This window comes from Nematostella vectensis, chromosome 1 (assembly GCF_932526225.1).
Source record: "Nematostella vectensis chromosome 1, jaNemVect1.1, whole genome shotgun sequence".
In the NCBI taxonomy this organism is placed as follows: domain Eukaryota; kingdom Metazoa; phylum Cnidaria; class Anthozoa; order Actiniaria; family Edwardsiidae; genus Nematostella; species Nematostella vectensis.
Window position 1 is genome coordinate 8603813 of NC_064034.1, and position 22624 is coordinate 8626436.

At 39.9% G+C, this 22624-nt stretch overlaps 2 protein-coding genes across 6 annotated transcripts in view; one reads left to right on the top strand and one right to left on the bottom strand.

Moving 5' to 3' along the window:
* The first annotated feature begins 1604 nt into the window (after positions 1 to 1604).
* Positions 1605 to 21082, top strand: LOC125572190. Its single transcript, XM_048732317.1, has 17 exons — positions 1605 to 1689; positions 2645 to 2797; positions 3887 to 4032; positions 4389 to 4566; positions 4922 to 5464; positions 5727 to 6281; positions 6518 to 7072; positions 7362 to 7892; positions 8155 to 8709; positions 8946 to 9500; positions 9790 to 10335; positions 11267 to 11815; positions 11971 to 12513; positions 12842 to 13390; positions 14666 to 14767; positions 18285 to 18366; positions 21001 to 21082. The coding sequence occupies exons 1-16, from the start codon at positions 1605 to 1607 to the stop codon at positions 18287 to 18289; spliced, it is 6150 nt and encodes a 2049-aa protein (XP_048588274.1). The 3' UTR covers positions 18290 to 18366; positions 21001 to 21082.
* LOC116603714 (histamine H2 receptor) overlaps positions 19429 to 22624 on the bottom strand; it is a 28933-nt gene continuing 25737 nt past the window's right edge. For all 5 annotated transcript variants that reach the window (XM_032365333.2, XM_032365334.2, XM_048724236.1 and 2 more), the window contains one exon: positions 19429 to 22034. In XM_032365333.2, coding sequence (XP_032221224.1) covers positions 20497 to 21528 — 1032 coding nt within the window. In that variant the 5' untranslated portion in view covers positions 21529 to 22034 and the 3' untranslated portion in view covers positions 19429 to 20496. The remainder of the gene's footprint in view (positions 22035 to 22624) is intronic.

Genomic DNA, 22624 nt, shown 5'->3' on the forward strand with positions numbered 1-22624 from the left:
TTCATTTTGCCCGGTCCGTGAAACGTGATCCATACCCCCTTTACCAGCCTGTTATTACACAAAAAGGTCGTGGCTAGATGGAATCCTTCAGACGTAGGTAACCGAGACGGACTGAGACTGCATCGAACTCGGACTCGTATGGCGGAGATTCTGTTTAGCAGATCTCGACACGAAAGCTGTTGCAATGAGGACTTGTAACTCGTACATCAGAAAAAAATGTAACATGGAACAATAGAAGACCTGATCTAAATAGTTTTAGCATTTATTTTTCACCAATGATTTTCGAGCGTATAAAAACGATGAAAAATACGCTCGGAATCCTTTACACGTAGGAAAGTGAAATGATGGAATCCCTCGGGCGTAGGGTTGGACTTATGTTTTTGTGATGGAATCCCTCAGGCGTAGTGTTCTTCTTAAAGGTTTTTTTTAAAGCAAACAGAATAGTTGAACCTACGGGCAGGAAGTACCCCTACCTCCATTACCATCAGTACCAGTACCACCAGTAATTCCACCACCAGAGCCCCCAGTACCAGTACTCCACGGACAGGAAGTACCATCAGCCTCAGGACCAGTACCACCAGTGCCATGACAACCACACCCATTACTACCAGTACTCCACGGGCAGGAAGTACTACCACCAACAGTGACCCCAGTACCAGTAACATCACCACCAGTACCAGAACCACCAACCCCAGTTTCACCACCACCACCACCAGTACCAGAACCACCAACCCCATACCAGTACCACAACTCCCACCACCAGTACCAGTACTCCACGGGCAGGAAGTACTACCACCAACAGTGACCCCAGTACCAGTAACATCACCACCAGTACCAGTACCACCAACCCCATACCAGTATCACAACTCCCGCCACAAGTACCAGTACTCCACGGGCAGGAAGTACCACTAGCACCAGTACTCCACATGTTACAATTTTTTCTGATGTACGAGTCACAAGTCCTCATTGCAACAGCTTTTGTGTGGAGATTTGATAAACAGAATCTCCGCTATACGAGTCCGAGTTCGATGCAGTCTCAGTCCCTCTCGGTCTCCTACGTCTGAAGGATTCCATCTAGCCACGACCTTACACTAATGTACCCGATTAAAATCACCCACTTTTACCTATCTGGCGTTGGGCTCTTGCTTCCTCTTCCACTGGCGCTACATAATTACATGAGCTCATAAATAAATAAAGTCTTTATTTTGACCATTCCAAGACATTAAAAATGTCTTGCTCGGAAATTTTTATCCTGTTCTAACCTAAAATGTTCGACTCGACGAACTACGCGCCATTCCCAAACGAGACAAGGATTTTGGATCCGCCGAGGTAGCGCAACAACGAATTTAGCTGTAACGGCGCTAAACGCCTTTTTATGATCGAAATTGCTCTCGGTATAACAGAAATCTTCCAGGCGTTTCTACAAAAAAACCCCACACACACCAGTAATAAGCAGCTAAGCGGGAGGTTCCAGAACTTTCTCTCTTCTGTTTACCAAGAGTGACCGCAAAGTACAGTGGGTGATAAAAACATTGGATTTTGTGTACACCCAACGGTCTGTAACTCGAAGAAAGATTTCTGTGGTTTGGATGTTAAAGCAGACGATGACGTTCAGTAAAAATACCATTGTTTTCCTATTTCTCGTGGTGTGTATCTGGCTGTGCAATGGACACGTAGATCTTGGAGATGGTGAGTGTACATCTAATCTCTCGAGTATTTTCATTGCAGAAGAACTTTCTCTATATCTATCTGTGGATCTGTCTTATCTTTTTTTTTATAAATAGTATGTTGCAAGCAAATAGGAACATTAATAACCAAATATTTTAAATACCTGAAATTATCAACTAAAATCGTAACTTTTCACTTTTGTAATTTTTCATTAAAACAACATTTATCATATACATACAAATGTTATGTACATTATTCGTAGTGCGAAAACCTTCAGATGATGAGTTCGATGGAATTTACTAGTATTTAACAGAAATCAATAACAACGCGTTGAAGGGTTTCTTTGTCTTAAATCTTTCAACTGGATGGTTTCACTTTACACATCAAGTATCGCAATTGACCGAGTAACAATACCTACTTACATCAAACGACTACTTATATCGCGACATTTTCCAAAAACAGCCACAACTCCCCCAGGATGCATTTTCAGTTCTCAATTAATTTACTACAGGGTATAACTCCAATGTATAAAGTAAAAATATTCATGAAGATCAGCAAGTTTTTTTTTACTCTTCGGACATAAAACAACATGGCGGATGTACCAGAGAGTGTTTCTACAAGCTCTTAAAAAGTTATGAAAATAATTTCTTAACATTAGCACGAATATGGCTTGCTTCCTTCTTTAAACCAACCTCTATAATTAGATCACACATAAAAAATATTCCACCTCAAATCGAGTTTTTGGCAACGCCTCATATTCATGCCACGTTGTAACAAGGATCCACTGTATTCTCTTTCGGTCTCAAGGCGTCTTGGAGAAAAAGAATCACAAAATAATCTAAGCATGATTGCTTAATAAGACATGATACCCATACTGGATTCTAATTGAACCTCTATTCACTAATTCTTTCTACAAAAACTAAATTAAAAATAGGATCAAAAGTAATAGAAAAATCTATTGTTTCTGTTTTCGTAGTTGGATGTGGTCCTTTTGTCGACAACTACCTTCTAGGTATTACCGAGAAGTCCTTTACTGCGACCTCGGGGCACACTGGGATACCTTCACTGAAAGGTATCGCATGGAAACCGACGGTTATGAGCGTCGATCAATCGCTAACAATAGATCTTGGTAAGTGGCACTGCGAAGAATCATTTGCATTATTTTAATAGTCTTGTTTTATGCCGCTTTATATTCTGATCAAGACAACGGATAAAAATAAAAACATTCCTTCATGCTTGTGCTTCGTATTCTCGGGTTTTGAGTACTTTGGAACTACACTGGCTGCCAGTTAACACATTCACTCATATAGCGCGTTGAAAACCGGTAAAATATACACCCAATTCCAGAACGACAGGAATGCAAACTAAACATCACCAGACCTGGATAGTCAAGAATTCATCCAAGGCAAAGACGACCTTTAAAAGTGCATCTAATCAATGTAGTAATAGAATTGGCCCCGTTGTCAAAATATCAAACCAATGTTTCTGACCAAACATTTATTTCAAAAAAGACACAAAATACCGAACTACGGGTAAGACAAGCTAATGCGGATTAAGTCACACGTTGATACCTTAATTGCGCTCTTTTTTACAGCCTTCATCCATAATCATTAACGCTAACATCTCCATTTCAAGCAAACTGCCATTTTCGGCCCCTTTACATGGCTGCACTGCATCATTGGAGTCTGAGAAACACATTGAAAAAGAGGCGGGCAAACTCCTCCCCTATTCTCATAGCAGTCTGCTTGCCCAAAGCCAAACAAAACATTATCAGGTTCAGGGAACCCAAAATAAACCTGAAAAAGATTTTTGAATAAGGTTGGGTGGCAAAAATGTTCATCTTTGGAGAGTATGAGGCCATTCACTAGAAAATTATTTTCTCACTCGGTGAAACCCAAACCGAGATCAACCTCTACATACATAAGCGCAGCATTAATTATACCCTGATAGACTTAATGATATCCTAGGGCACTCTTTCTAGGTCTCTTTCTCGCTTGAGAACTCTTATCTCATTTAGATTGAGAAAGAGCAGGTTAAGGTTAGAAGTTGAAGTCTATTTGTGAGCTATTGTATGTTTAACGTTGTAGGTTGTACGACTACAATGGATTTGACAATGCATACGACATTTTTAACGCCATCTATTCTCTGGTTGTGAAATTGTAGAATTGCAATTGAATTTAAGAGTTGGTTAGATGTTTTTGTATTTACGGTTCAACAGGTCAAAAGATGGAAATATCGAAATTTTCATTTGGTGGAGATGGATACGAGACTGTACCTTCACCTGCTCCCACCAACATCATACTGTACTATAGCGACGACGGCGTGAATTTCACATGCTTCAAGAAACCACTTGGGTCCTGTAAGGTATAAAACACGATTAAGTCATTGTAATATTCAGGGCGTAGAATACTACCGGTCAACTACCAATCTTAGTCAATCTTTCTGAGAAAATAGAAACTGTCTTCGATACACATTTCCTTTCATAATCATTCTAGCATATTGAGTGGACCATATATAGTTTCAAAGGCGTACCTAAAGCGACCTATAACTACAATCTATGTCTACAAGACTAGCAAGCTACTACAGTCCCATGGGAGTGATTTGGGAGTCAATCTGTCTGAGAAAATTGAAACTGTTTTCAATAACACATCTCATTACATAGGCATGTTGAGTTTGAAAGACCAACGTAATCGATGTTTAACTAACATTTATGTATACAGGACTGGCAAAGTGCTACTCCCCCGGATTCGTTATCTGGTGCACATGTCAGTACCTATGACATCGTGCCGGCGCTGAGTGCTCGCTATATCAAGATCGATCCTATTGAACCTGCACCCACATTGGCAAACAACGGCTCTGAGTCCGCTCTTCGAGTGGAATTCTACGGATGTACACCAGGTCTGACTGTATATGATTTTATGATAACGCGTCTTTCGAAAAATATTTGACAGCTTAACGCTATGTTAAAGACGTTTGGTGTGCTATGGATAAAAAAACCCGCCACATAAAACTTCAGGTTACAGTAGTCTCCGCATTTCATACATCTGAACCATAACTGTGAACTCAGCTTCAGACTAATCAATTTCATGTAATAGCGGTTTTCCCCATTCATATCATCCTTGCCATAATTGCGAACTCTAAAAGATATATATTCGACAATTTAAAAATATACTAATACATTAATATTCTTTTGTAATGTATCCCATATGTTGGCTAAAGTAAGCTTTAATCAAAAATTGAATTTCTGTCACAGTTGTTCCCGCCATTGATATCATATTCGCCATAAGTGCGACATCAGCCTCAGCAGATCAAATCTTCACCACAATGAAAAACACATGCAAAGAAATCGTTACCTTATATGGAATACGTACAATACGACACGCGACCATCGTGTTCGGCACCAAAGTCGTGACAGTCTTTAACCTGACGAACTTCACGACAAAAGCTGATGCACACACGGCTATTGATGGTGCAGTCAGGGAGAATGGGATTCCTGATTTAGTAAAAGCCCTGCAGCAGTCGAAGGCTGTATTTGAGAACTCTCCTCGTGAAGGAGCGAGGCGAATCCTAATCGTGATGATGGATAGGTCATCTAGTGCAAGCGAAATAAAATGCAAGGCCGAGGCAGTGCTATTGAGACGTGCTGGGGCGATGGTTGTCGGTGTAGGAGTCGGACTAATGATGCCTGTTCCAGACTTGGGCTGGATCACCCTTAACAGCTATTACGTAATGTTGAGGCCGCCTACTGCTAACGCTAAGCACATGTGTATTGGAATCATGACAAGAGCTCTAAAAGGTAAGTGTTACTGTTTGATATTATCTAGCTAGCAATTACATCAAGCTATTTCCAGGGTTTAATTGTTGTATATTATCAAGAAGCTGATAGGGAAAAAAATATTTATAATCCTTTAATTCATCTTTAATACGTGCTGGAAGCGCAGAAACGAAAGACTTTCCGTAATCTTTACTCTCATATATATCCTTTTTTGCTTAGCCCAATTTATGATACCGATGGAAAAATACTGCTAATAAAAAATAATGATTCTATTTTTCTTTAGAATTCGACGTGACTTTTGCTATCGGAGCCACTACGTTTGAATTGTTTGAGGCGATGCGTATGTCTATAGGAGCCATTGTCGATAAATATGGAGTGGATACCGTCCATTACAGCATCGTAGTGTATGGCCCGGGAGTCAACAACTCAGTCATTAGGTATTCATACACCGAGTTCTTACAGTACAATGCAACCACCTTCAAGACATTGGTTTATAACACCTTCGAGTTGGGCGGATCTGGCGATGTGCCTGTTGACGACGCATTGCGCAAGTGTAAGATAACTTTTGACGACGCTAAAGTTCGGTCGTGCGCTGAAAAGGACGTTGTTATTATGATGGATAAAGACACTAACATCGATGACATGACTAGTCGAAACATTGCTGATCCGATGGAGACATCAGGACTGCGTATAATTCCGGTTGGAATTGGCCCAGGAGTGACGAGGAGACAACTACTGACGATCGCTACCAACTGGTATGACGTCATCTATGAGGCTGTTCCGAGAAACGCCACCCCAGAAAAACTCCATGAAAGAACTATGGACAAAGTGTATCGATGTAAGTAACGAGAAAAGCAGAACCTACATCTTTTTTTACTATAAACAGTACGTGTCTCCTCAAAAACTCAGAAATAAGGCCCACGCACAATTAGCCTAATATATGATGAGCCGACCAAGGTATGAGCCAGGTTTTATCTCTAGCCAGTGAGAATAATTTTGTAACATCGTAAAGTTGAAACATTGAACATCATTTAATAATATGAAATTTATGCTTGAGCTTTGCTTATTTTCTAGTGTACGTACAAGAAATCGACCTTTGCTTTATGCTCAACGCCGCATCAATTCAGGCGGATACGCTCTATAAGTACATGTACAACACGATGCGCTCCATCATCCACCAGTATTCCTTCGGAAGTCTTCGCTACACCTTCATCCTCTACGGGGACGTTCCTGCTACTTACTACAGCTTTGACACAATTTTTCCCAACAAAGAGATACTCCTTCGGGCAGTCTCGAGGATAAAAAAGGCCACTGGTGGGTCAGGCATGGACCAAGCATTTGAGCAAGCGCGGGCGATCTACGCCAATGCAAGCCTGGCTCGCTTAGAGTCGTGGAAGATCTTGGTGACAATGATGGACAAGAGATCAGGGTTGAGTGAGGCTAAGCTGAAGAGCTTATCGGCCCCTCTACAGAATCTGGGAGTGCTAATTATTCCTGTTGCTCTCGGGAGGTATATCGACGCATTGGAGTGTTATTATATCTCCGCTTTTAGAGACAACGTCATGCTGCCAGCGATTAATCAGAGCTTCGTAGCCACTGGAGAGATGATTATGAATCGTGTGGTGCACTGTGAGTATTGTGCAGTTCTTTATCATACCCATAGTGGTCCTCAAGCCCAGAGAACATTTTGGCTCTCGGAAGATTTTAAAATACGGGGTTTTATGGAACAAATGAGGTAATATAGCTAGGAAGCTCCCCCCCTCCCCGTGAAAGGGTTGTGAATTTGTTTCAGTATTGACATTACAAGAGTATTCTTTCACATCACATTAACTGGTTTTTACATCTGGTTAAAGTAAGTTAAAAATAAACTACATGTTCAATAATGCGAGTCTAAATTGCGTTGGGTTGTTTTTATCAGTTCCACAGATTGACATCGTTTTCGTTCTCAGTGCAAGCTCCATGAAATCCTCAACAACCTTTTCCCTCATGCAGAACTGCATCCTGAAGATCGGAAGCAAATTTGGTGTCTACACCTTCCATTATTCAGTCATTCTCTATGGCTCTAGTAGTGTCAAGACATTTGACTTCAATACCGCTTTCCCTTATCGCGAAGCGCTTATCGAAGAATCCAATAACCTTGTTAAAGAGAATGGTTCATCGGCCATCACGGAGGCTCTCTCCCTTGCCAGAACAGTTTTGAACGATGCAAGTGCTCGGTCGAACGTCGGACGGGGAGTCGCCGTGATTTTCGACAAAGCCACGGGTAAGACGGTTCAGCAGCTCCAGTCGGCGTCAAGACCCTTGCACGATGAGGGTATCATAGTCGGACTAATGATGCCTGTTCCAGACTTGGGCTGGATCACCCTTAACAGCTATTACGTAATGTTAAGGCCGCCTACTGCTAACGCTAAGCACATGTGTATTGGAATCATGACAAGAGCTCTAAAAGGTAAGTGTTACTGTTTGATATTATCTAGCTAGCAATTACATCAAGCTATTTCCAGGGTTTAATTGTTGTATATTATCAAGAAGCTGATAGGGAAAAAAATATTTATAATCCTTTAATTCATCTTTAATACGTGCTGGAAGCGCAGAAACGAAAGACTTTCCGTAATCTTTACTCTCATATATATCCTTTTTTGCTTAGCCCAATTTATGATACCGATGGAAAAATACTGCTAATAAAAAATAATGATTCTATTTTTCTTTAGAATTCGACGTGACTTTTGCTATCGGAGCCACTACGTTTGAATTGTTTGAGGCGATGCGTATGTCTATAGGAGCCATTGTCGATAAATATGGAGTGGATACCGTCCATTACAGCATCGTAGTGTATGGCCCGGGAGTCAACAACTCAGTCATTAGGTATTCATACACCGAGTTCTTACAGTACAATGCAACCACCTTCAAGACATTGGTTTATAACACCTTCGAGTTGGGCGGATCTGGCGATGTGCCTGTTGACGACGCATTGCGCAAGTGTAAGATAACTTTTGACGACGCTAAAGTTCGGTCGTGCGCTGAAAAGGACGTTGTTATTATGATGGATAAAGACACTAACATCGATGACATGACTAGTCGAAACATTGCTGATCCGATGGAGACATCAGGACTGCGTATAATTCCGGTTGGAATTGGCCCAGGAGTGACGAGGAGACAACTACTGACGATCGCTACCAACTGGTATGACGTCATCTATGAGGCTGTTCCGAGAAACGCCACCCCAGAAAAACTCCATGAAAGAACTATGGACAAAGTGTATCGATGTAAGTAACGAGAAAAGCAGAACCTACATCTTTTTTTACTATAAACAGTACGTGTCTCCTCAAAAACTCAGAAATAAGGCCCACGCACAATTAGCCTAATATATGATGAGCCGACCAAGGTATGAGCCAGGTTTTATCTCTAGCCAGTGAGAATAATTTTGTAACATCGTAAAGTTGAAACATTGAACATCATTTAATAATATGAAATTTATGCTTGAGCTTTGCTTATTTTCTAGTGTACGTACAAGAAATCGACCTTTGCTTTATGCTCAACGCCGCATCAATTCAGGCGGATACGCTCTATAAGTACATGTACAACACGATGCGCTCCATCATCCACCAGTATTCCTTCGGAAGTCTTCGCTACACCTTCATCCTCTACGGGGACGTTCCTGCTACTTACTACAGCTTTGACACAATTTTTCCCAACAAAGAGATACTCCTTCGGGCAGTCTCGAGGATAAAAAAGGCCACTGGTGGGTCAGGCATGGACCAAGCATTTGAGCAAGCGCGGGCGATCTACGCCAATGCAAGCCTGGCTCGCTTAGAGTCGTGGAAGATCTTGGTGACAATGATGGACAAGAGATCAGGGTTGAGTGAGGCTAAGCTGAAGAGCTTATCGGCCCCTCTACAGAATCTGGGAGTGCTAATTATTCCTGTTGCTCTCGGGAGGTATATCGACGCATTGGAGTGTTATTATATCTCCGCTTTTAGAGACAACGTCATGCTGCCAGCGATTAATCAGAGCTTCGTAGCCACTGGAGAGATGATTATGAATCGTGTGGTGCACTGTGAGTATTGTGCAGTTCTTTATCATACCCATAGTGGTCCTCAAGCCCAGAGAACATTTTGGCTCTCGGAAGATTTTAAAATACGGGGTTTTATGGAACAAATGAGGTAATATAGCTAGGAAGCTCCCCCCCTCCCCGTGAAAGGGTTGTGAATTTGTTTCAGTATTGACATTACAAGAGTATTCTTTCACATCACATTAACTGGTTTTTACATCTGGTTAAAGTAAGTTAAAAATAAACTACATGTTCAATAATGCGAGTCTAAATTGCGTTGGGTTGTTTTTATCAGTTCCACAGATTGACATCGTTTTCGTTCTCAGTGCAAGCTCCATGAAATCCTCAACAACCTTTTCCCTCATGCAGAACTGCATCCTGAAGATCGGAAGCAAATTTGGTGTCTACACCTTCCATTATTCAGTCATTCTCTATGGCTCTAGTAGTGTCAAGACATTTGACTTCAATACCGCTTTCCCTTATCGCGAAGCGCTTATCGAAGAATCCAATAACCTTGTTAAAGAGAATGGTTCATCGGCCATCACGGAGGCTCTCTCCCTTGCCAGAACAGTTTTGAACGATGCAAGTGCTCGGTCGAACGTCGGACGGGGAGTCGCCGTGATTTTCGACAAAGCCACGGGTAAGACGGTTCAGCAGCTCCAGTCGGCGTCAAGACCCTTGCACGATGAGGGTATCATAGTGGTCGCGTCCGGCGTGGGCCCCGAAGTCACTAAAGAAGAGGCTCGTGCGATGACATCGAGAAGAAACGACGCGACTCATGTGAACGACACTTATCAGCCTGGACCTCTTGGGGATCACATTGTACGACGTATATTAAAAGGTACTTGTCGGTGAAAGGAGTATTTATCAGCTAGTATATGAGGCGTCTTATCACTCTAATCACTTTTAAAGTTAAAGCGACAATCGCACCAGTTTTCTTCCGGTTGATTGCGTAACAATTTTTGACCGACGGTAACTTTAACCGAAAAGGGGATCTATTGGAATTCGTGCTGTTTAACAGGCCGAAGAAACTTACAATTGACACACTGCTTTCACAAGTTTGAAATACTCTTTTTTAAAAGTTTTGATTTCAAGGAGCCCAGGTGTTCAGATATTGTTACGTAATCGACAGGTGTGATTTCCGCTTACTCACTCACTTACACCACCATCTTACGCTCACGCACAATACCGACTCACTCAGGATCCATTTCAATCTTTTGAGAGGCGGACCATTAGAAAAAAAAAGAAGGGAGGTTTCAGTCGTGCATGTTTTTTTTTTTCTTGTCTCATGTACGATTTTTTTAATCGCTGTATTTATTTTTGTTTTGGTCTGTCTGGTTTGGGCTGCATGCATTTTTTCCAGGCTTTTCATCGTGTATCAATTTTATTTTGTTCCTTACCCACCCTTCCCACTTTTCTAATGGTCCGTTTGGAATATAAGCAAGTGCCTGAAATACTTGAAATAAAATATCGTTTTGCTATTTTCAATGGCATACCCATAACAAAAGTTGATCGACATTCTGTAAGGTTATAAAACATTACGTTATATGCTATATACCTTGGCTACATACAATAAAACACGAGAGTAGTTTGACGTTTTACAATGTGATGACTTTATATTTATTGCATTTTTATTGCATTTTTAATGCCTATGTTGCAATGGTTAGGCGGCGCCCCGCTGTAATAAAAAAAATAAAAACGTAATAGTTTGATCGTTTGGATCATTATAATAAGTCATACATACCTATATATGTTTTGTTTTTTCTTATCAGATGGCACCGAAGAAATGGACATAGTGTTTGCTATGACACTCTCATCAACAAGTCCTCACACTATGCTCATGAAGACCATCATACAGATGCTAATACGGCGGTACGGAATTTACAGAATCCACTATGGTTCCATCGTGTTTGGTCAAACAGCTTCGACCGCATTCGACTTCGACAGTGCTTACTCGGATGACAAGTCATTCCTTGACGCTGTGAATGGTCTCGCTAAAGTCGATGACAGCGCAGCAAACGTCACACTAGCCATTGAAGAAGCATATAAGATTTTCACAACCTCGACTACCCGAAAGAACTCTAGAAAAGTCCTGGTGATAATGATTGACAGGTTGACCGTGGATGACCAGGAAAAACTAAAATTAGCCAGGAAGCGTCTCGGAGATTTGGGTGTCACTATCATTACTGTTGCGCTGGGAAGCACGGTTGACTCCAGCAAGATATATGACTATTGTCCGTACAGAGGAAATACTATCTACTCTAAAGATGGTGGTATTTCATGGGACTTGGCCGAGAAGATCATTGAAAAGATCACAAGAAGTAAGTCATTTTGTGACTGCAATCTATGTTGTCCTCAATTGCGTTGTGTTTTCTATTTTCTTTCCCTTGATGGCATTTTATGAATTCCAATGGTATTGCTTAGAATTAAAAAAAAATATTATCCAAAATTTGATTTTGTTACCATTTTATTCCAGTTCCTGAGCTTGATTTGACGTTCACCCTTTCTGCAGACAGCGCGACTCCGGAACAGATCTATGTTCTTATGAAGGAAATCATAAAATCGTTTACTACTAAATTTGGAACATCTAAATTTCGAGTTGGTGTCGTCAACGCCGGATCATCTCCGACCAGGGTATTTGACTTTTCAGACTCACTCCCTGACAAGGAATCCTTTAAAAATGAAATCGAAAAGATTTCCAGGATTTCAGGTTCTCCAGACATTCCAAAAGCATTAGAAGAAGTTTACAAAGTTTTCAACGAGTCTTCTTCAAGACCAACAGCAAAGAAGTGCAATGTCATTATTGTAGATCGCCCATTGAATGTCGCCGAACCTGATATACGGATTGCGCTGAAGCCTTTTGATGAAAAGAATATCATAACAATTGCTGTTGGCATTCAAAAAGCAAATAAGACGGAACTTGTAGCGTACACCGAGTCGAAGCGCGCAGTTATTCAGGCAAACGCAACAGACAGCCCAATGGACACTATGGACGAAGTCATGAAGGTCATTCTAAATGGTGAGATGTGTTAATGTTGAAAATTCGACTAGCATCTCTTTCCATGCCGTATTTAGTATGAAATTGTTGTCATATGGGTGAATTGCTTGTTTGAGGCTGGTAATAACATTTATAATCGTCGCTGTGGCGGGCAGCGCTTATTCGAGATAATACGGTATGCCACTCTGCGGAGTTTTGTCATTGCATAAGGTTTCAGATGTATTGTATTATATTGATTATTATTGCTTTCGAGTTAAACACCAGCAGCATTGGATTATACAGCTAAAGCTTTAGTCTTTCTTATCGAAGAGTTTCAATATGTTGATGGTATTTTTTTTCTGTTTTTCAGACGATCTCAAGCCATCCTATGTGACATTTGCTGTGTCTGCTGCTGGAATCAATGCCACTAAGACCTTGAATTTCATCAAAGACGTCATCAAGAAAACAATTAGCCGTCACGGCGGCACCGACAATATGAAAATCAATGTCATCGTGTTCGGAGACAAAGCCTCAGAGGTAATAAGCTTTGACTCCGACTTAAGCGAAGAAGAACTGTTGAAAGCCGTAGATTCTATACTTCTACCAACTGGAGAACCCTCGATTAAATCGGCCCTCGATAAAGTTCGCAAACGATTTAAAGAATCCGGTGCGCCTGCTGATGCTAAAAAGCTGTGTGTTTTGATGTGGGACAGTACCACGTCTGATTCTGAAGCGGACCTCATGCTTGTATCAGGCGGTCTTAAGAAGGACGATATAACACTACTGTCTATGCCTCTCTCTCCTGAAGCGGCCCTTGACGCTCCCAAGTTAACGGATCCGTTGCTTACCAAGCCACCGTCTGATGTCCCGATGGCGGTTGAAAGTATTCTGTATGATGGGGGAATATCATTACTTGCTAGTGAGTATCTTATTAAAAAAATTGTCATTAGGTAAATATATATTTATTCATCAAGTTTTATTTACTTGAATAGTGGGGGGGATATCTATACGTCTAACGAGTTTTAAGGGTTGAAAAAAATGTGGATGATTAATAGTTTATGTGAGCCAGTGTGTTTACTTTTAAGATCAATAACTAATAAAATAAATAGGAGTAGGAGTAGCTGGTGTAAGACTCACTTATCTGTTATATGGCGTAAACACTCTTAAAACGTATTTTTAGCTTGTTTTTATGTTTGACAACCTCTAACTTTCCTGCATGGTCTCCTTTGTCCTGAGCAATGCGATAAACGATACGAAATTACAATTTAGGTACATAACCTGTGCGTGGTTAAAGGTGCACTAATCAAGCATATAAGTTTTACAGGACGCTCACTTTTAGGCCAATCAGGATACGATACTGCATCACTTGAGTGTATGGTAAATATAATAACTGATAACTAATTTAAGGGGTGAAATGATTAAAAGAATAGTATAATAAAATTTTGTGGTATTTTTTTTAAACTCGTACAATTTAAATAATAGTTGCGTAAATTGAGCAACTCGATTCGTGCTGATAGTGCTAGGGCTGGTAAATACTTAAGTTATTACTTTTATCGTGACATTTCTCATTCCAAATCCTCGTGATTCGAATCCTTGTTCACATGGCGGTGTGTTCACTGGTTGCATGTGTAGTAGTATATATCATGTAAGTAAACATTAGTTTCCGGTCAAAGTTAATTTTGACCTGCATCATGCATTATTTTATTCTAAATACCGATTTTTTTAAATAAAAATATGAGTTTTGCGTCGAATAAAATGTTTTTTTAATGTTCCTAATCAGATAGATTCGTTTTGTATTACAGTGTCTGATGGATGCGAACCCAACCCGTGTGCAAACGGTGGAACGTGCAGCCGAATCTCTTTTGGTTCCAACTTCACTTGCACTTGCCCTGTCGGATATACTGGAAAGAATTGCACAGTTGGTGAGCCTGACCCCTTGACTGACTGTAGGGTTACAAAATTAGAATTGAATTTTACATAGTGCACATTTGACTCTTTGTAAGAATGGTCGAATCTTTCGGTTCTACTGCAAGTAAAGTAGGAAACTAGTTAAAAAAATATAATAATTCAATCATGATCTATTTGTATGAGTTAGAGTGGCTGGTTTGGATACATTTCTGTCAGGTACCATCAGCTCCTTCACATCCAAACCCTTGCTTGGCTATTTTTTATGGATATAAACTTTTATTTTGAGATCTCTGTGAACCGAACCCTTGTCAACATGGCGGTGTGTGCACCGAGTCTGGCTGCATGTGCCCATCAAGTTACTACGGGACGTACTGTGAGAACAGGAAAGGTGAGAAAAGCAAAATGGTAAATATCGAGTACGATCCGTATTTCTTTATAACTCTTTGTGCCGTGACCGTACACTATGGTTTTAAGATTTCGTGCGCACGCCGAAAGAAATTCCATGAGCACAGAAAGAAATTCCGTTGGCATGGAAAGAAATTCCAAGAAATTCCAGAAAGAAATTTCGTGAGCACAGAAAGAAATTCCGTAAGCACGACAAAAAAAGGTTTAAAAGGTGTGCCCTTTCCCTTCAAGAATCGTAAATCGAGAGCCTGAAAGTCGGAAGTATTGTTATCGACTATGATTATGCATATTACAGATTTGTTAATAGCAGGCTTTAGTTGAATCGATCGAAGGCCCTTCAGATGGCTAGAGTAGAAGATAGCTTGAGTTTTGACATGAATTGACTTTTGGTTAAGTGTAGCTTCGGATTAAAGTGAATTTTTCGCCGCATATTGTATTTATTTACGCTTATTTGCTTATTTACTTGATACCCATGAAGCACTGCGGGTTACGATACACAGATTCTCCGATTGCAACCTTATTTGAAATAGGTGTATATTGATTTGGGTTGTGCGCCAAAAGATTTGTTTACAAAAGAACTTATTTTGTGTCTCATGTTATTGATCGAATGAAACGTGTTGCCATGGAAACATGGACTAGATCGCTAGGTCTTTTTGTTTGCACGGCGACATTAAAATCGAAATCGTTGCGGTATACCTGAAACACAGCCTTTACTTCTTGAGTAAGAGAAATCTTTCATCGAAACATCAAAATAGGGAATTCGAGATCGAAATAGAATTAAAGCTAAGCCTTTCTTGTATAGAGATAGATTATAAGAAATAATTTCGTGTTTTGAACGTCTTAACGAGAAATTTAGACGACAAAAGCCATCCATCTAAGACTTTATCATATTTCTAATTTAAAACAGCGTTCCTTTAGTCTTCTTATAAATTCTTTTGACTTTGAAAATATCGTTATAACAGATCGACAGCCGTGCGCTACGCTCCAAAGGTGTGCAAAGATAATAGACGACATAAAACTTATACCCAATGTTGATCATTATTTTTTTATTCGCACACTATTTTTAACCTTTGTTTTGGCCAACATTGCTTAACTCTTCTGTTTGATTTAGAGAAAGCACTACCAAAAAGGTCTTAAGAGCGCAAAGAAAAGGAGCAAAATTACAATATTTGGAAACGTATTTTGAGAAAAAAAAAACAATTACAAAACAAAAGAGAGTTCGTCGGTGCAAAGATTGATTAGCTCTTTCAATTCTTTTGATAAATCTGGTACGTAAAAAGGACGTTTTTATATGGAGAAAACTGGGCATTTGAGAAGAAGATAATATAATTACCTTTTGCGAGAAGCGAGTGTACAATGCGTTCTAATGTTGCAGCCGAATGGTAAAAGAAATCACCAAGCGAAACACGAACGGAATACAAATCAAAGGCTCTGTGAGCCAACTCGTGAATGCAAATGTATTTTTCTGGTTATTTTCTTGTGTGCATAAAAGATATACAGGATATAGAACACATTATGAACACATCCAAGATGCTGAGAGTACATAAAAATGTCCTTATTCCTTTTCTTCTTTCGATGTCATGACACACCAAGAACAGTATAATTAATTATTATTATAATTATTATAAAAAGTAAAAAAAAATAAAAAATAGCGCTATCAGTGGGAATCGAACCCGTGTCGCTGCGGTCGGAGCAAAGTGTCTGCACGGCTAACGTGCAATTGCTAAGTCGACTTGTAACTAAAATTACTTTCAATACTATTGGTATCGTACCGTTCGAAAAGTTTTTGCTAGCATGTCAAATTTTAACATATTCTTTCCGGAAACAAAATAAAATACCCGCAATAATTGATCGCGTTACTGTCATATAAAGTGCTTTATTCATGTTAACATTCTAGAAAGGCGCAAAATCGTTATTCGATGAATAAGCGAGGGCTATGTGTTTGTACGAATTTTTTTTAGCTGATTGGGAAAGAATTGTGAAAAATTAATTTGTAGAAATCTATCCTCTTCTATTTTGTCCTTCTAACAGAGGCTTTTTTTTAAGACCGATTGACATCAGTGTCGAAGGCGCATGCGCACATGAAGAAAATAGCTTATATAGAGTTTAGCGGTCACAGGTCGATGATATAGCCGTATTAAAGGACTAGGCTTTAAACCGGAAGTATATATATGATTTAAGGATTGCTGTGTTGCTAAAGCACAGAAAAAACACAAAAAATTTACGGATGATTCATCCGAGTATCCGAACATCCGACGATCGAGTGACATAGAAGTCCCTTCCATAACTCGTAAATGCTTTGCAAGCATTCACGAGTAAAAAAACATTGACTAATGGTTAGTGGGTTAATAAAATTTTGTCTATCAACCCCTTGCCTCTCAAGGAGTCAAGAACTTCTAGTTCGCGAACTAGAAATTCTGCGAAGTAGCCTTTTGGCTTGTCTAAGAAGCTGTGTTTTTTTTTCTATGCATAACTTTAAGTTAAAAAAAAAACTAGCTTCTTTATGCTATTTTCATTAGGAATCGGCTGAACAGATTACAACCTTAACCTTACTCATCTGGATTAAGGGTTCCATTATAGAAAGAGTAAATGTCTCGACGGCACCTTCATTATTAGTGGAGGTGTTACCCTCATTTGTATGCTTTTATGTTCTTATATCCTGGGTACCAGAGGCTCAAAGCCTCACTCTACCACTATAAGTCAAACAGCAGCGAAACAGCGACAACGAATATAAGCGAAACTAATCAACTCAGTTGCTTTCGCTCAATCGTTGTCGATCATTCGTTGTTGCTTTGGTTTAAATTAAAGAAAACGAGTGAGGCTTAAGCCTCTGGCACTCCAGGTAATTCTGAAGATGCTGAACAGAGACTTCGGTCGGTACGTAATTACCTGGGCATTATGTCGGTAAGTATAATCAGTAAAGGGTCAGGTAACACAGGTAAAACTTGTGTGTTTTCCATTTAAGCACAATAACCCAAAATAAGGGCTAACAAAATCACGTATTTTTTTGTTATTTTTTTAAAATAAAAAATACAGATCAAAAACAACAAATGCATTTTTTATCCTGAAGTAGTCGTCACTGTTTATTTACAAAATAAGAAGCTAAATTCTCGATAAGCGCCATTGAAGCTTTTATATGCTTAATGCAATCCTAATGCTTTTATTGTAAATGCGAAAGGTGCATAAATTCTTTAAAAAATGGCAACATTTGCGATGACACAATACGAGTACAATAAAGTGTCCACACAGTATATGTGTATTTAGATTGAAAAAAGGAAAACATTCTGACGGAGTTTATCCAGAGCACGTAACAGTAGGTTACCTTATCGAATAATAATAGATGTGTTGCTGTTCATCATAGTATCACCGTATTCTAGTTTTACGGGTGGCTATGGATTGCCTGTTTTTCTTGTTTTGAATAGGGTCATGGGTGATCACATAAAGACGGCCCTAAAGGCAAAATAAGAAATTCAAACCTCTGTATCACTTTTACGTCCTAGGTTGATTCTGGAGGCAAGAATGCTATCAAATGACTGTTACAGCTCTACCCTGGATGGAAGTCACAGTTCGCCTAATGCGCCGGTAATGTTATTGGAAAAAGGGGAGTTGGGACATTTCCATTCCAAAAGATTTTTTTGTTTCTCAAAGTTTCCGTCAGCTTCTCTGCTTTTAGGTTGACATAAAGTTCGATAGTTCCTTATTACTAATAGTCATGTACAATACAATTGAGGTTTACTTACAAATGAAAAAAAGCGTAGAAAGGTAGTTTGTTTCTGCTTTGGGTGTTTAAAAACATTTAAAAACTGAACGACAGGATGGCCAGTATAAGGTTAACTTTAACGAGTGGCGCACACCGAGTTACGTACGGCGCTTAGGGGTCGTTCACACATCCCCTCCCTCGACTGCCTATTGAAGAATGACCAAGTCCTAGGCCTGATTTATATGTCGCACTCCTGCCGTGTCGAATCTCATTCTTAAATTCGGCACCACACTAAACATGGCTGTACCTGTCGTTCTGCACGGCTAAAGCACGGACAGCGATTCAAACGTCGAGCTTTTGATTTGCCTTAACAACATACCATATGTTTGTTATATTTACAACAGAAACTCCACATTCAAGTAATTCAACTTATATTTCTCGCAAGCTATTGAGCGCGACTTTTTAGTGTGACTTCTGAATCAACATTGAACACAATGTATTTGTTTCGATACAAATAGAACATTAGTATGGCACGCAGGAGCGCGACGTATGGATCGGGCGGGCCTACACATTCCGCGTTACACACTCGCCTACGTGGGCGAATTCTGTCTATGCGCCTGACTATGTTTCGTTTGCGAATTCTGTCTATGCGCCTGACTATGTTTCGTTTACGAATTCTGTCTATGCGCCTGACTATGTTTCGATTACGAATTCTGTCTATGCGCCTGACTATGTTTCGTTTACGAATTCTGTCTATGCGCCTGACTATGTTTCGTTTACGAATTCTGTCTATGCGCCTGACTAAGAGGGTTCTACACACAGCTTTGGACTCAACTCCATCAAAGTCAGCAACGACCAAGTTCTCAATTGTGCAACTCCATCGCTACTTGGGGAAACATTAGGTAGATGAGGGCCTCGGACGTCGCAAAAGCAAGAAAATGACATGACACAACAAAAATTTATGAGAGAGAAAAACACCATCAATAAAAACATGTGCTTCTTCTAAAGAAATCTCTCTTCTCCACTTTGTTCTCATCTCGACGAATTCTAATCGCCTTTTGCATAAATACGCGACACACTTATCAATATGTTATGACTACATTCCACCAAGTCGTAACAGACACTTATTTGCTGTTTCACAAAAACAGTTTTCAATTATGTTGTCTTGGACATGGCTTAACAGATAATTCCCCTATCATACAATAATAAATCTTATAATTGATTGATTGCCCTGCAATAGACCTCCTTGCTCCTACCTAATTATGTCATTTTCAAGCGTTAATAATTCATATTAGATTGTGCATACTCAATTTAGACCACTTTACTATGTACTATCTTGCGACGATTTCCTAATTATGATTCATCTAACATTTTAAATTACGTTCAAATAAATAAGTCATTTTGAAGTTCTTTAAATCTTTATCACAATGACTCACACTAACCATTTGACAAAATAGGATTTCTTATCTTTTGAAGAAATTGTTTTTATAGAAAGCTTCAAATGAAAAAAGAAGCTTTCAGAATACCACATTTTATGCTGCGTCATCATCGTTTCATCTATTTTTTAGAATTTTCCAAAGATCAAGTTTCTTCAATGATGCGATTGCCTCTTTTTTAGCCATACCTAAAAAGTGCGGCTCCATCATTTCTGGGCCATAATGATTATCCCCATTTTTACGGTGATTGTCGGTTACCTTTTCTCTTATCAGGCGAATGCTATAGACACCGCCATGTCGCGGAAGTTTACCTGCCTAACGCAAACCCGAAACCGCAAAGATTAATTTAACCAACTCTTAACGCAATGGTCCTCAGTTCTAAAAACAAGATAAGCTTTCTTTACACGATAAAGAAAAACACTTTGGTCTTTTACTCTTCTCAAGATTAGCTCTTTTTGTAGAGGAAACAAATTTTGCCACAATGCCCTTAACTCTACCAAAAATATAAGCTTTCTTTCTACGATAAAAACAACAACACTCGGCGTAATGTCTCCAATTCTCCTCGTCCTTACTTAGCTACACTTGAGTTGTGTCTGTTCTGTTGATCAAAGTTGTGAGGCCAATAACCTGATCTTCGTGACTTCGCTTATAGTTCTTAGCACGCAATAGTTTGTATATAGTCGTTACTACCGCTCGTCTGAGGCTTCTCTGGCTCATGATGTACATCACTGGGTTACTCAGAGACGTCAGGAACCTTATGTTAATAATCAGGTACTCTAGGACCACAGGAAGAACAATCCATTGTTGCCATAAGTCGTATAAGAAATAAGGCAGCCAGCAGAGAATGAACGTAGTCACAACGACCAAGTACACGCACACAGCACGACGTTCACGATTCTTCGTCCGAATGATTTGCTTTTTGCGTATGTGGAGTAAATTGTCCTGGACGATTTTACGAATTTGTGTTCTCAGAACCGAGAGTAGTTTAGCGTCTAGGATGATAGTGAAAAGAAGAGGCACGAAAAAGAACGTGATCAGGCAAAACCAGTTAAATATTTTCTCTTTTCGATCTTCTTCTAGGATTTTCTGGTGGTCGCAGTTGGCGTCCTTGTTCTCCCAGACGTTCATACCGATGACCCATTGGAGACGCGTCAAGGACACCCCGATACCCATCAACCACACCAACAACAGCACGCAGCATACTCGACCTTTTCGCACCATCTCGTAGTACTTGTGCGCGTAGACTATGAATAAGTAACGGTCTACAGTCATCAGCAAAATGTGCAGGGCCGAGACAATGGATACAAACTTCAGGGATACAGCGCTCGTGATACAGACTTCGTTTAGCCCCGTTATGGAACATGTCAATAGGAGAGGCACAGCAACTAAACCAGTGAGTCCGTCGGACATGGCTAGACTTACTAGAATGATGTTGCTTGACGTTCGCAAGTCCCGTCTTGTAGAGATTAGTATTCCAATAAAGACATTGACAACCAGGATCAAAAAAGCAGCCACGATGAAGATGACATCGGTCGCGGCATGAAAACCGCCGAATTCATCCTGTCCAATGAAGATACTGTTTCTCATTAAAGTACAATTGAATCCCATGATTACAGAAGACCGCACTGAGGTCCAATATACAGCCACTAGGTTCTCGTTTCACCCTTGAATGTCGTTTCCAATAGATGTAGAGGTTTGTTCGACTCGATTGTGTTTTCACTGTTGGCCTCTTCACAAAACGCTTCTTGTGGTAATAACACGTAGCAATTACACAAATCAGTCTATTTCTCCTTGATAAATAAATGCTCAGAATAATGTAAACCAGATAAATCCGCCACTTAAAGTATCCAATATTTATCTGACAGTAGAACTTCCCCCCTGTTTTAAGCCCTTAATTATGAGCTGCCGAAATTTGCAGTTTTTTGTTTTGCGGTGGGGTGTCTGTAATAAAAGTGATTCAAAAGATATCGGCTCTTGAACGTTAAGTTGTCAGAGTTTTCAAGGAATTTGTCTCTTAGAAACTAGCCCGCGACAAGCGTGAGTGAATGGGAGGCACAAGCAAGACAGCCCACTTGTAAAACTCGCGTTCTCTGCCGCTCATGAATCTTTAATGTCTGCGGAAAAAAACAAAAGAGCATGTTACTTTGTTGGTTTTAGAGTTTTCCTGTTATTGTAGTGCAAACTTTGAATATATATCTTTCTTGTCGATATTGCAAGTGCTGTATCCTCGCCTTCGCGTATGCATGATCCACAACATACACTCTTTGAAGCAGACATCCCGGGGTTGTTATCGAAAATCAAAACGAAAAAACTCTACACCAATATTCAAAAGAGGCGAATCGCAATACATATTCACCAAAAGTGCTATTTTGGGAAAGAAAAACATTTAAATATTTATCAATTCTAGCGGTAAAATGTTTTGATAGAATTCAAATAGCGGTTTATGTAAACGAGGAACCCCATCAGAATGAATACCAAGGAGAATTCACAAGTTGTCACAACTGCGGAACGATCAAAGAAATTCTTAAGCACAATTTCGAACTATTTGGGAAAGAGTTTAAACATTCTCAGTTCCGGTAAATGATATTTATTTACGGGGTGGTGCGACATCTCGAAAGTGTCACGTCACCCTCGCGGGAAACACTTTCTTCCGAAGAAAGGACGAGCAAACACTGAGAGATTTGAAGCAATTCGGTAACGAACT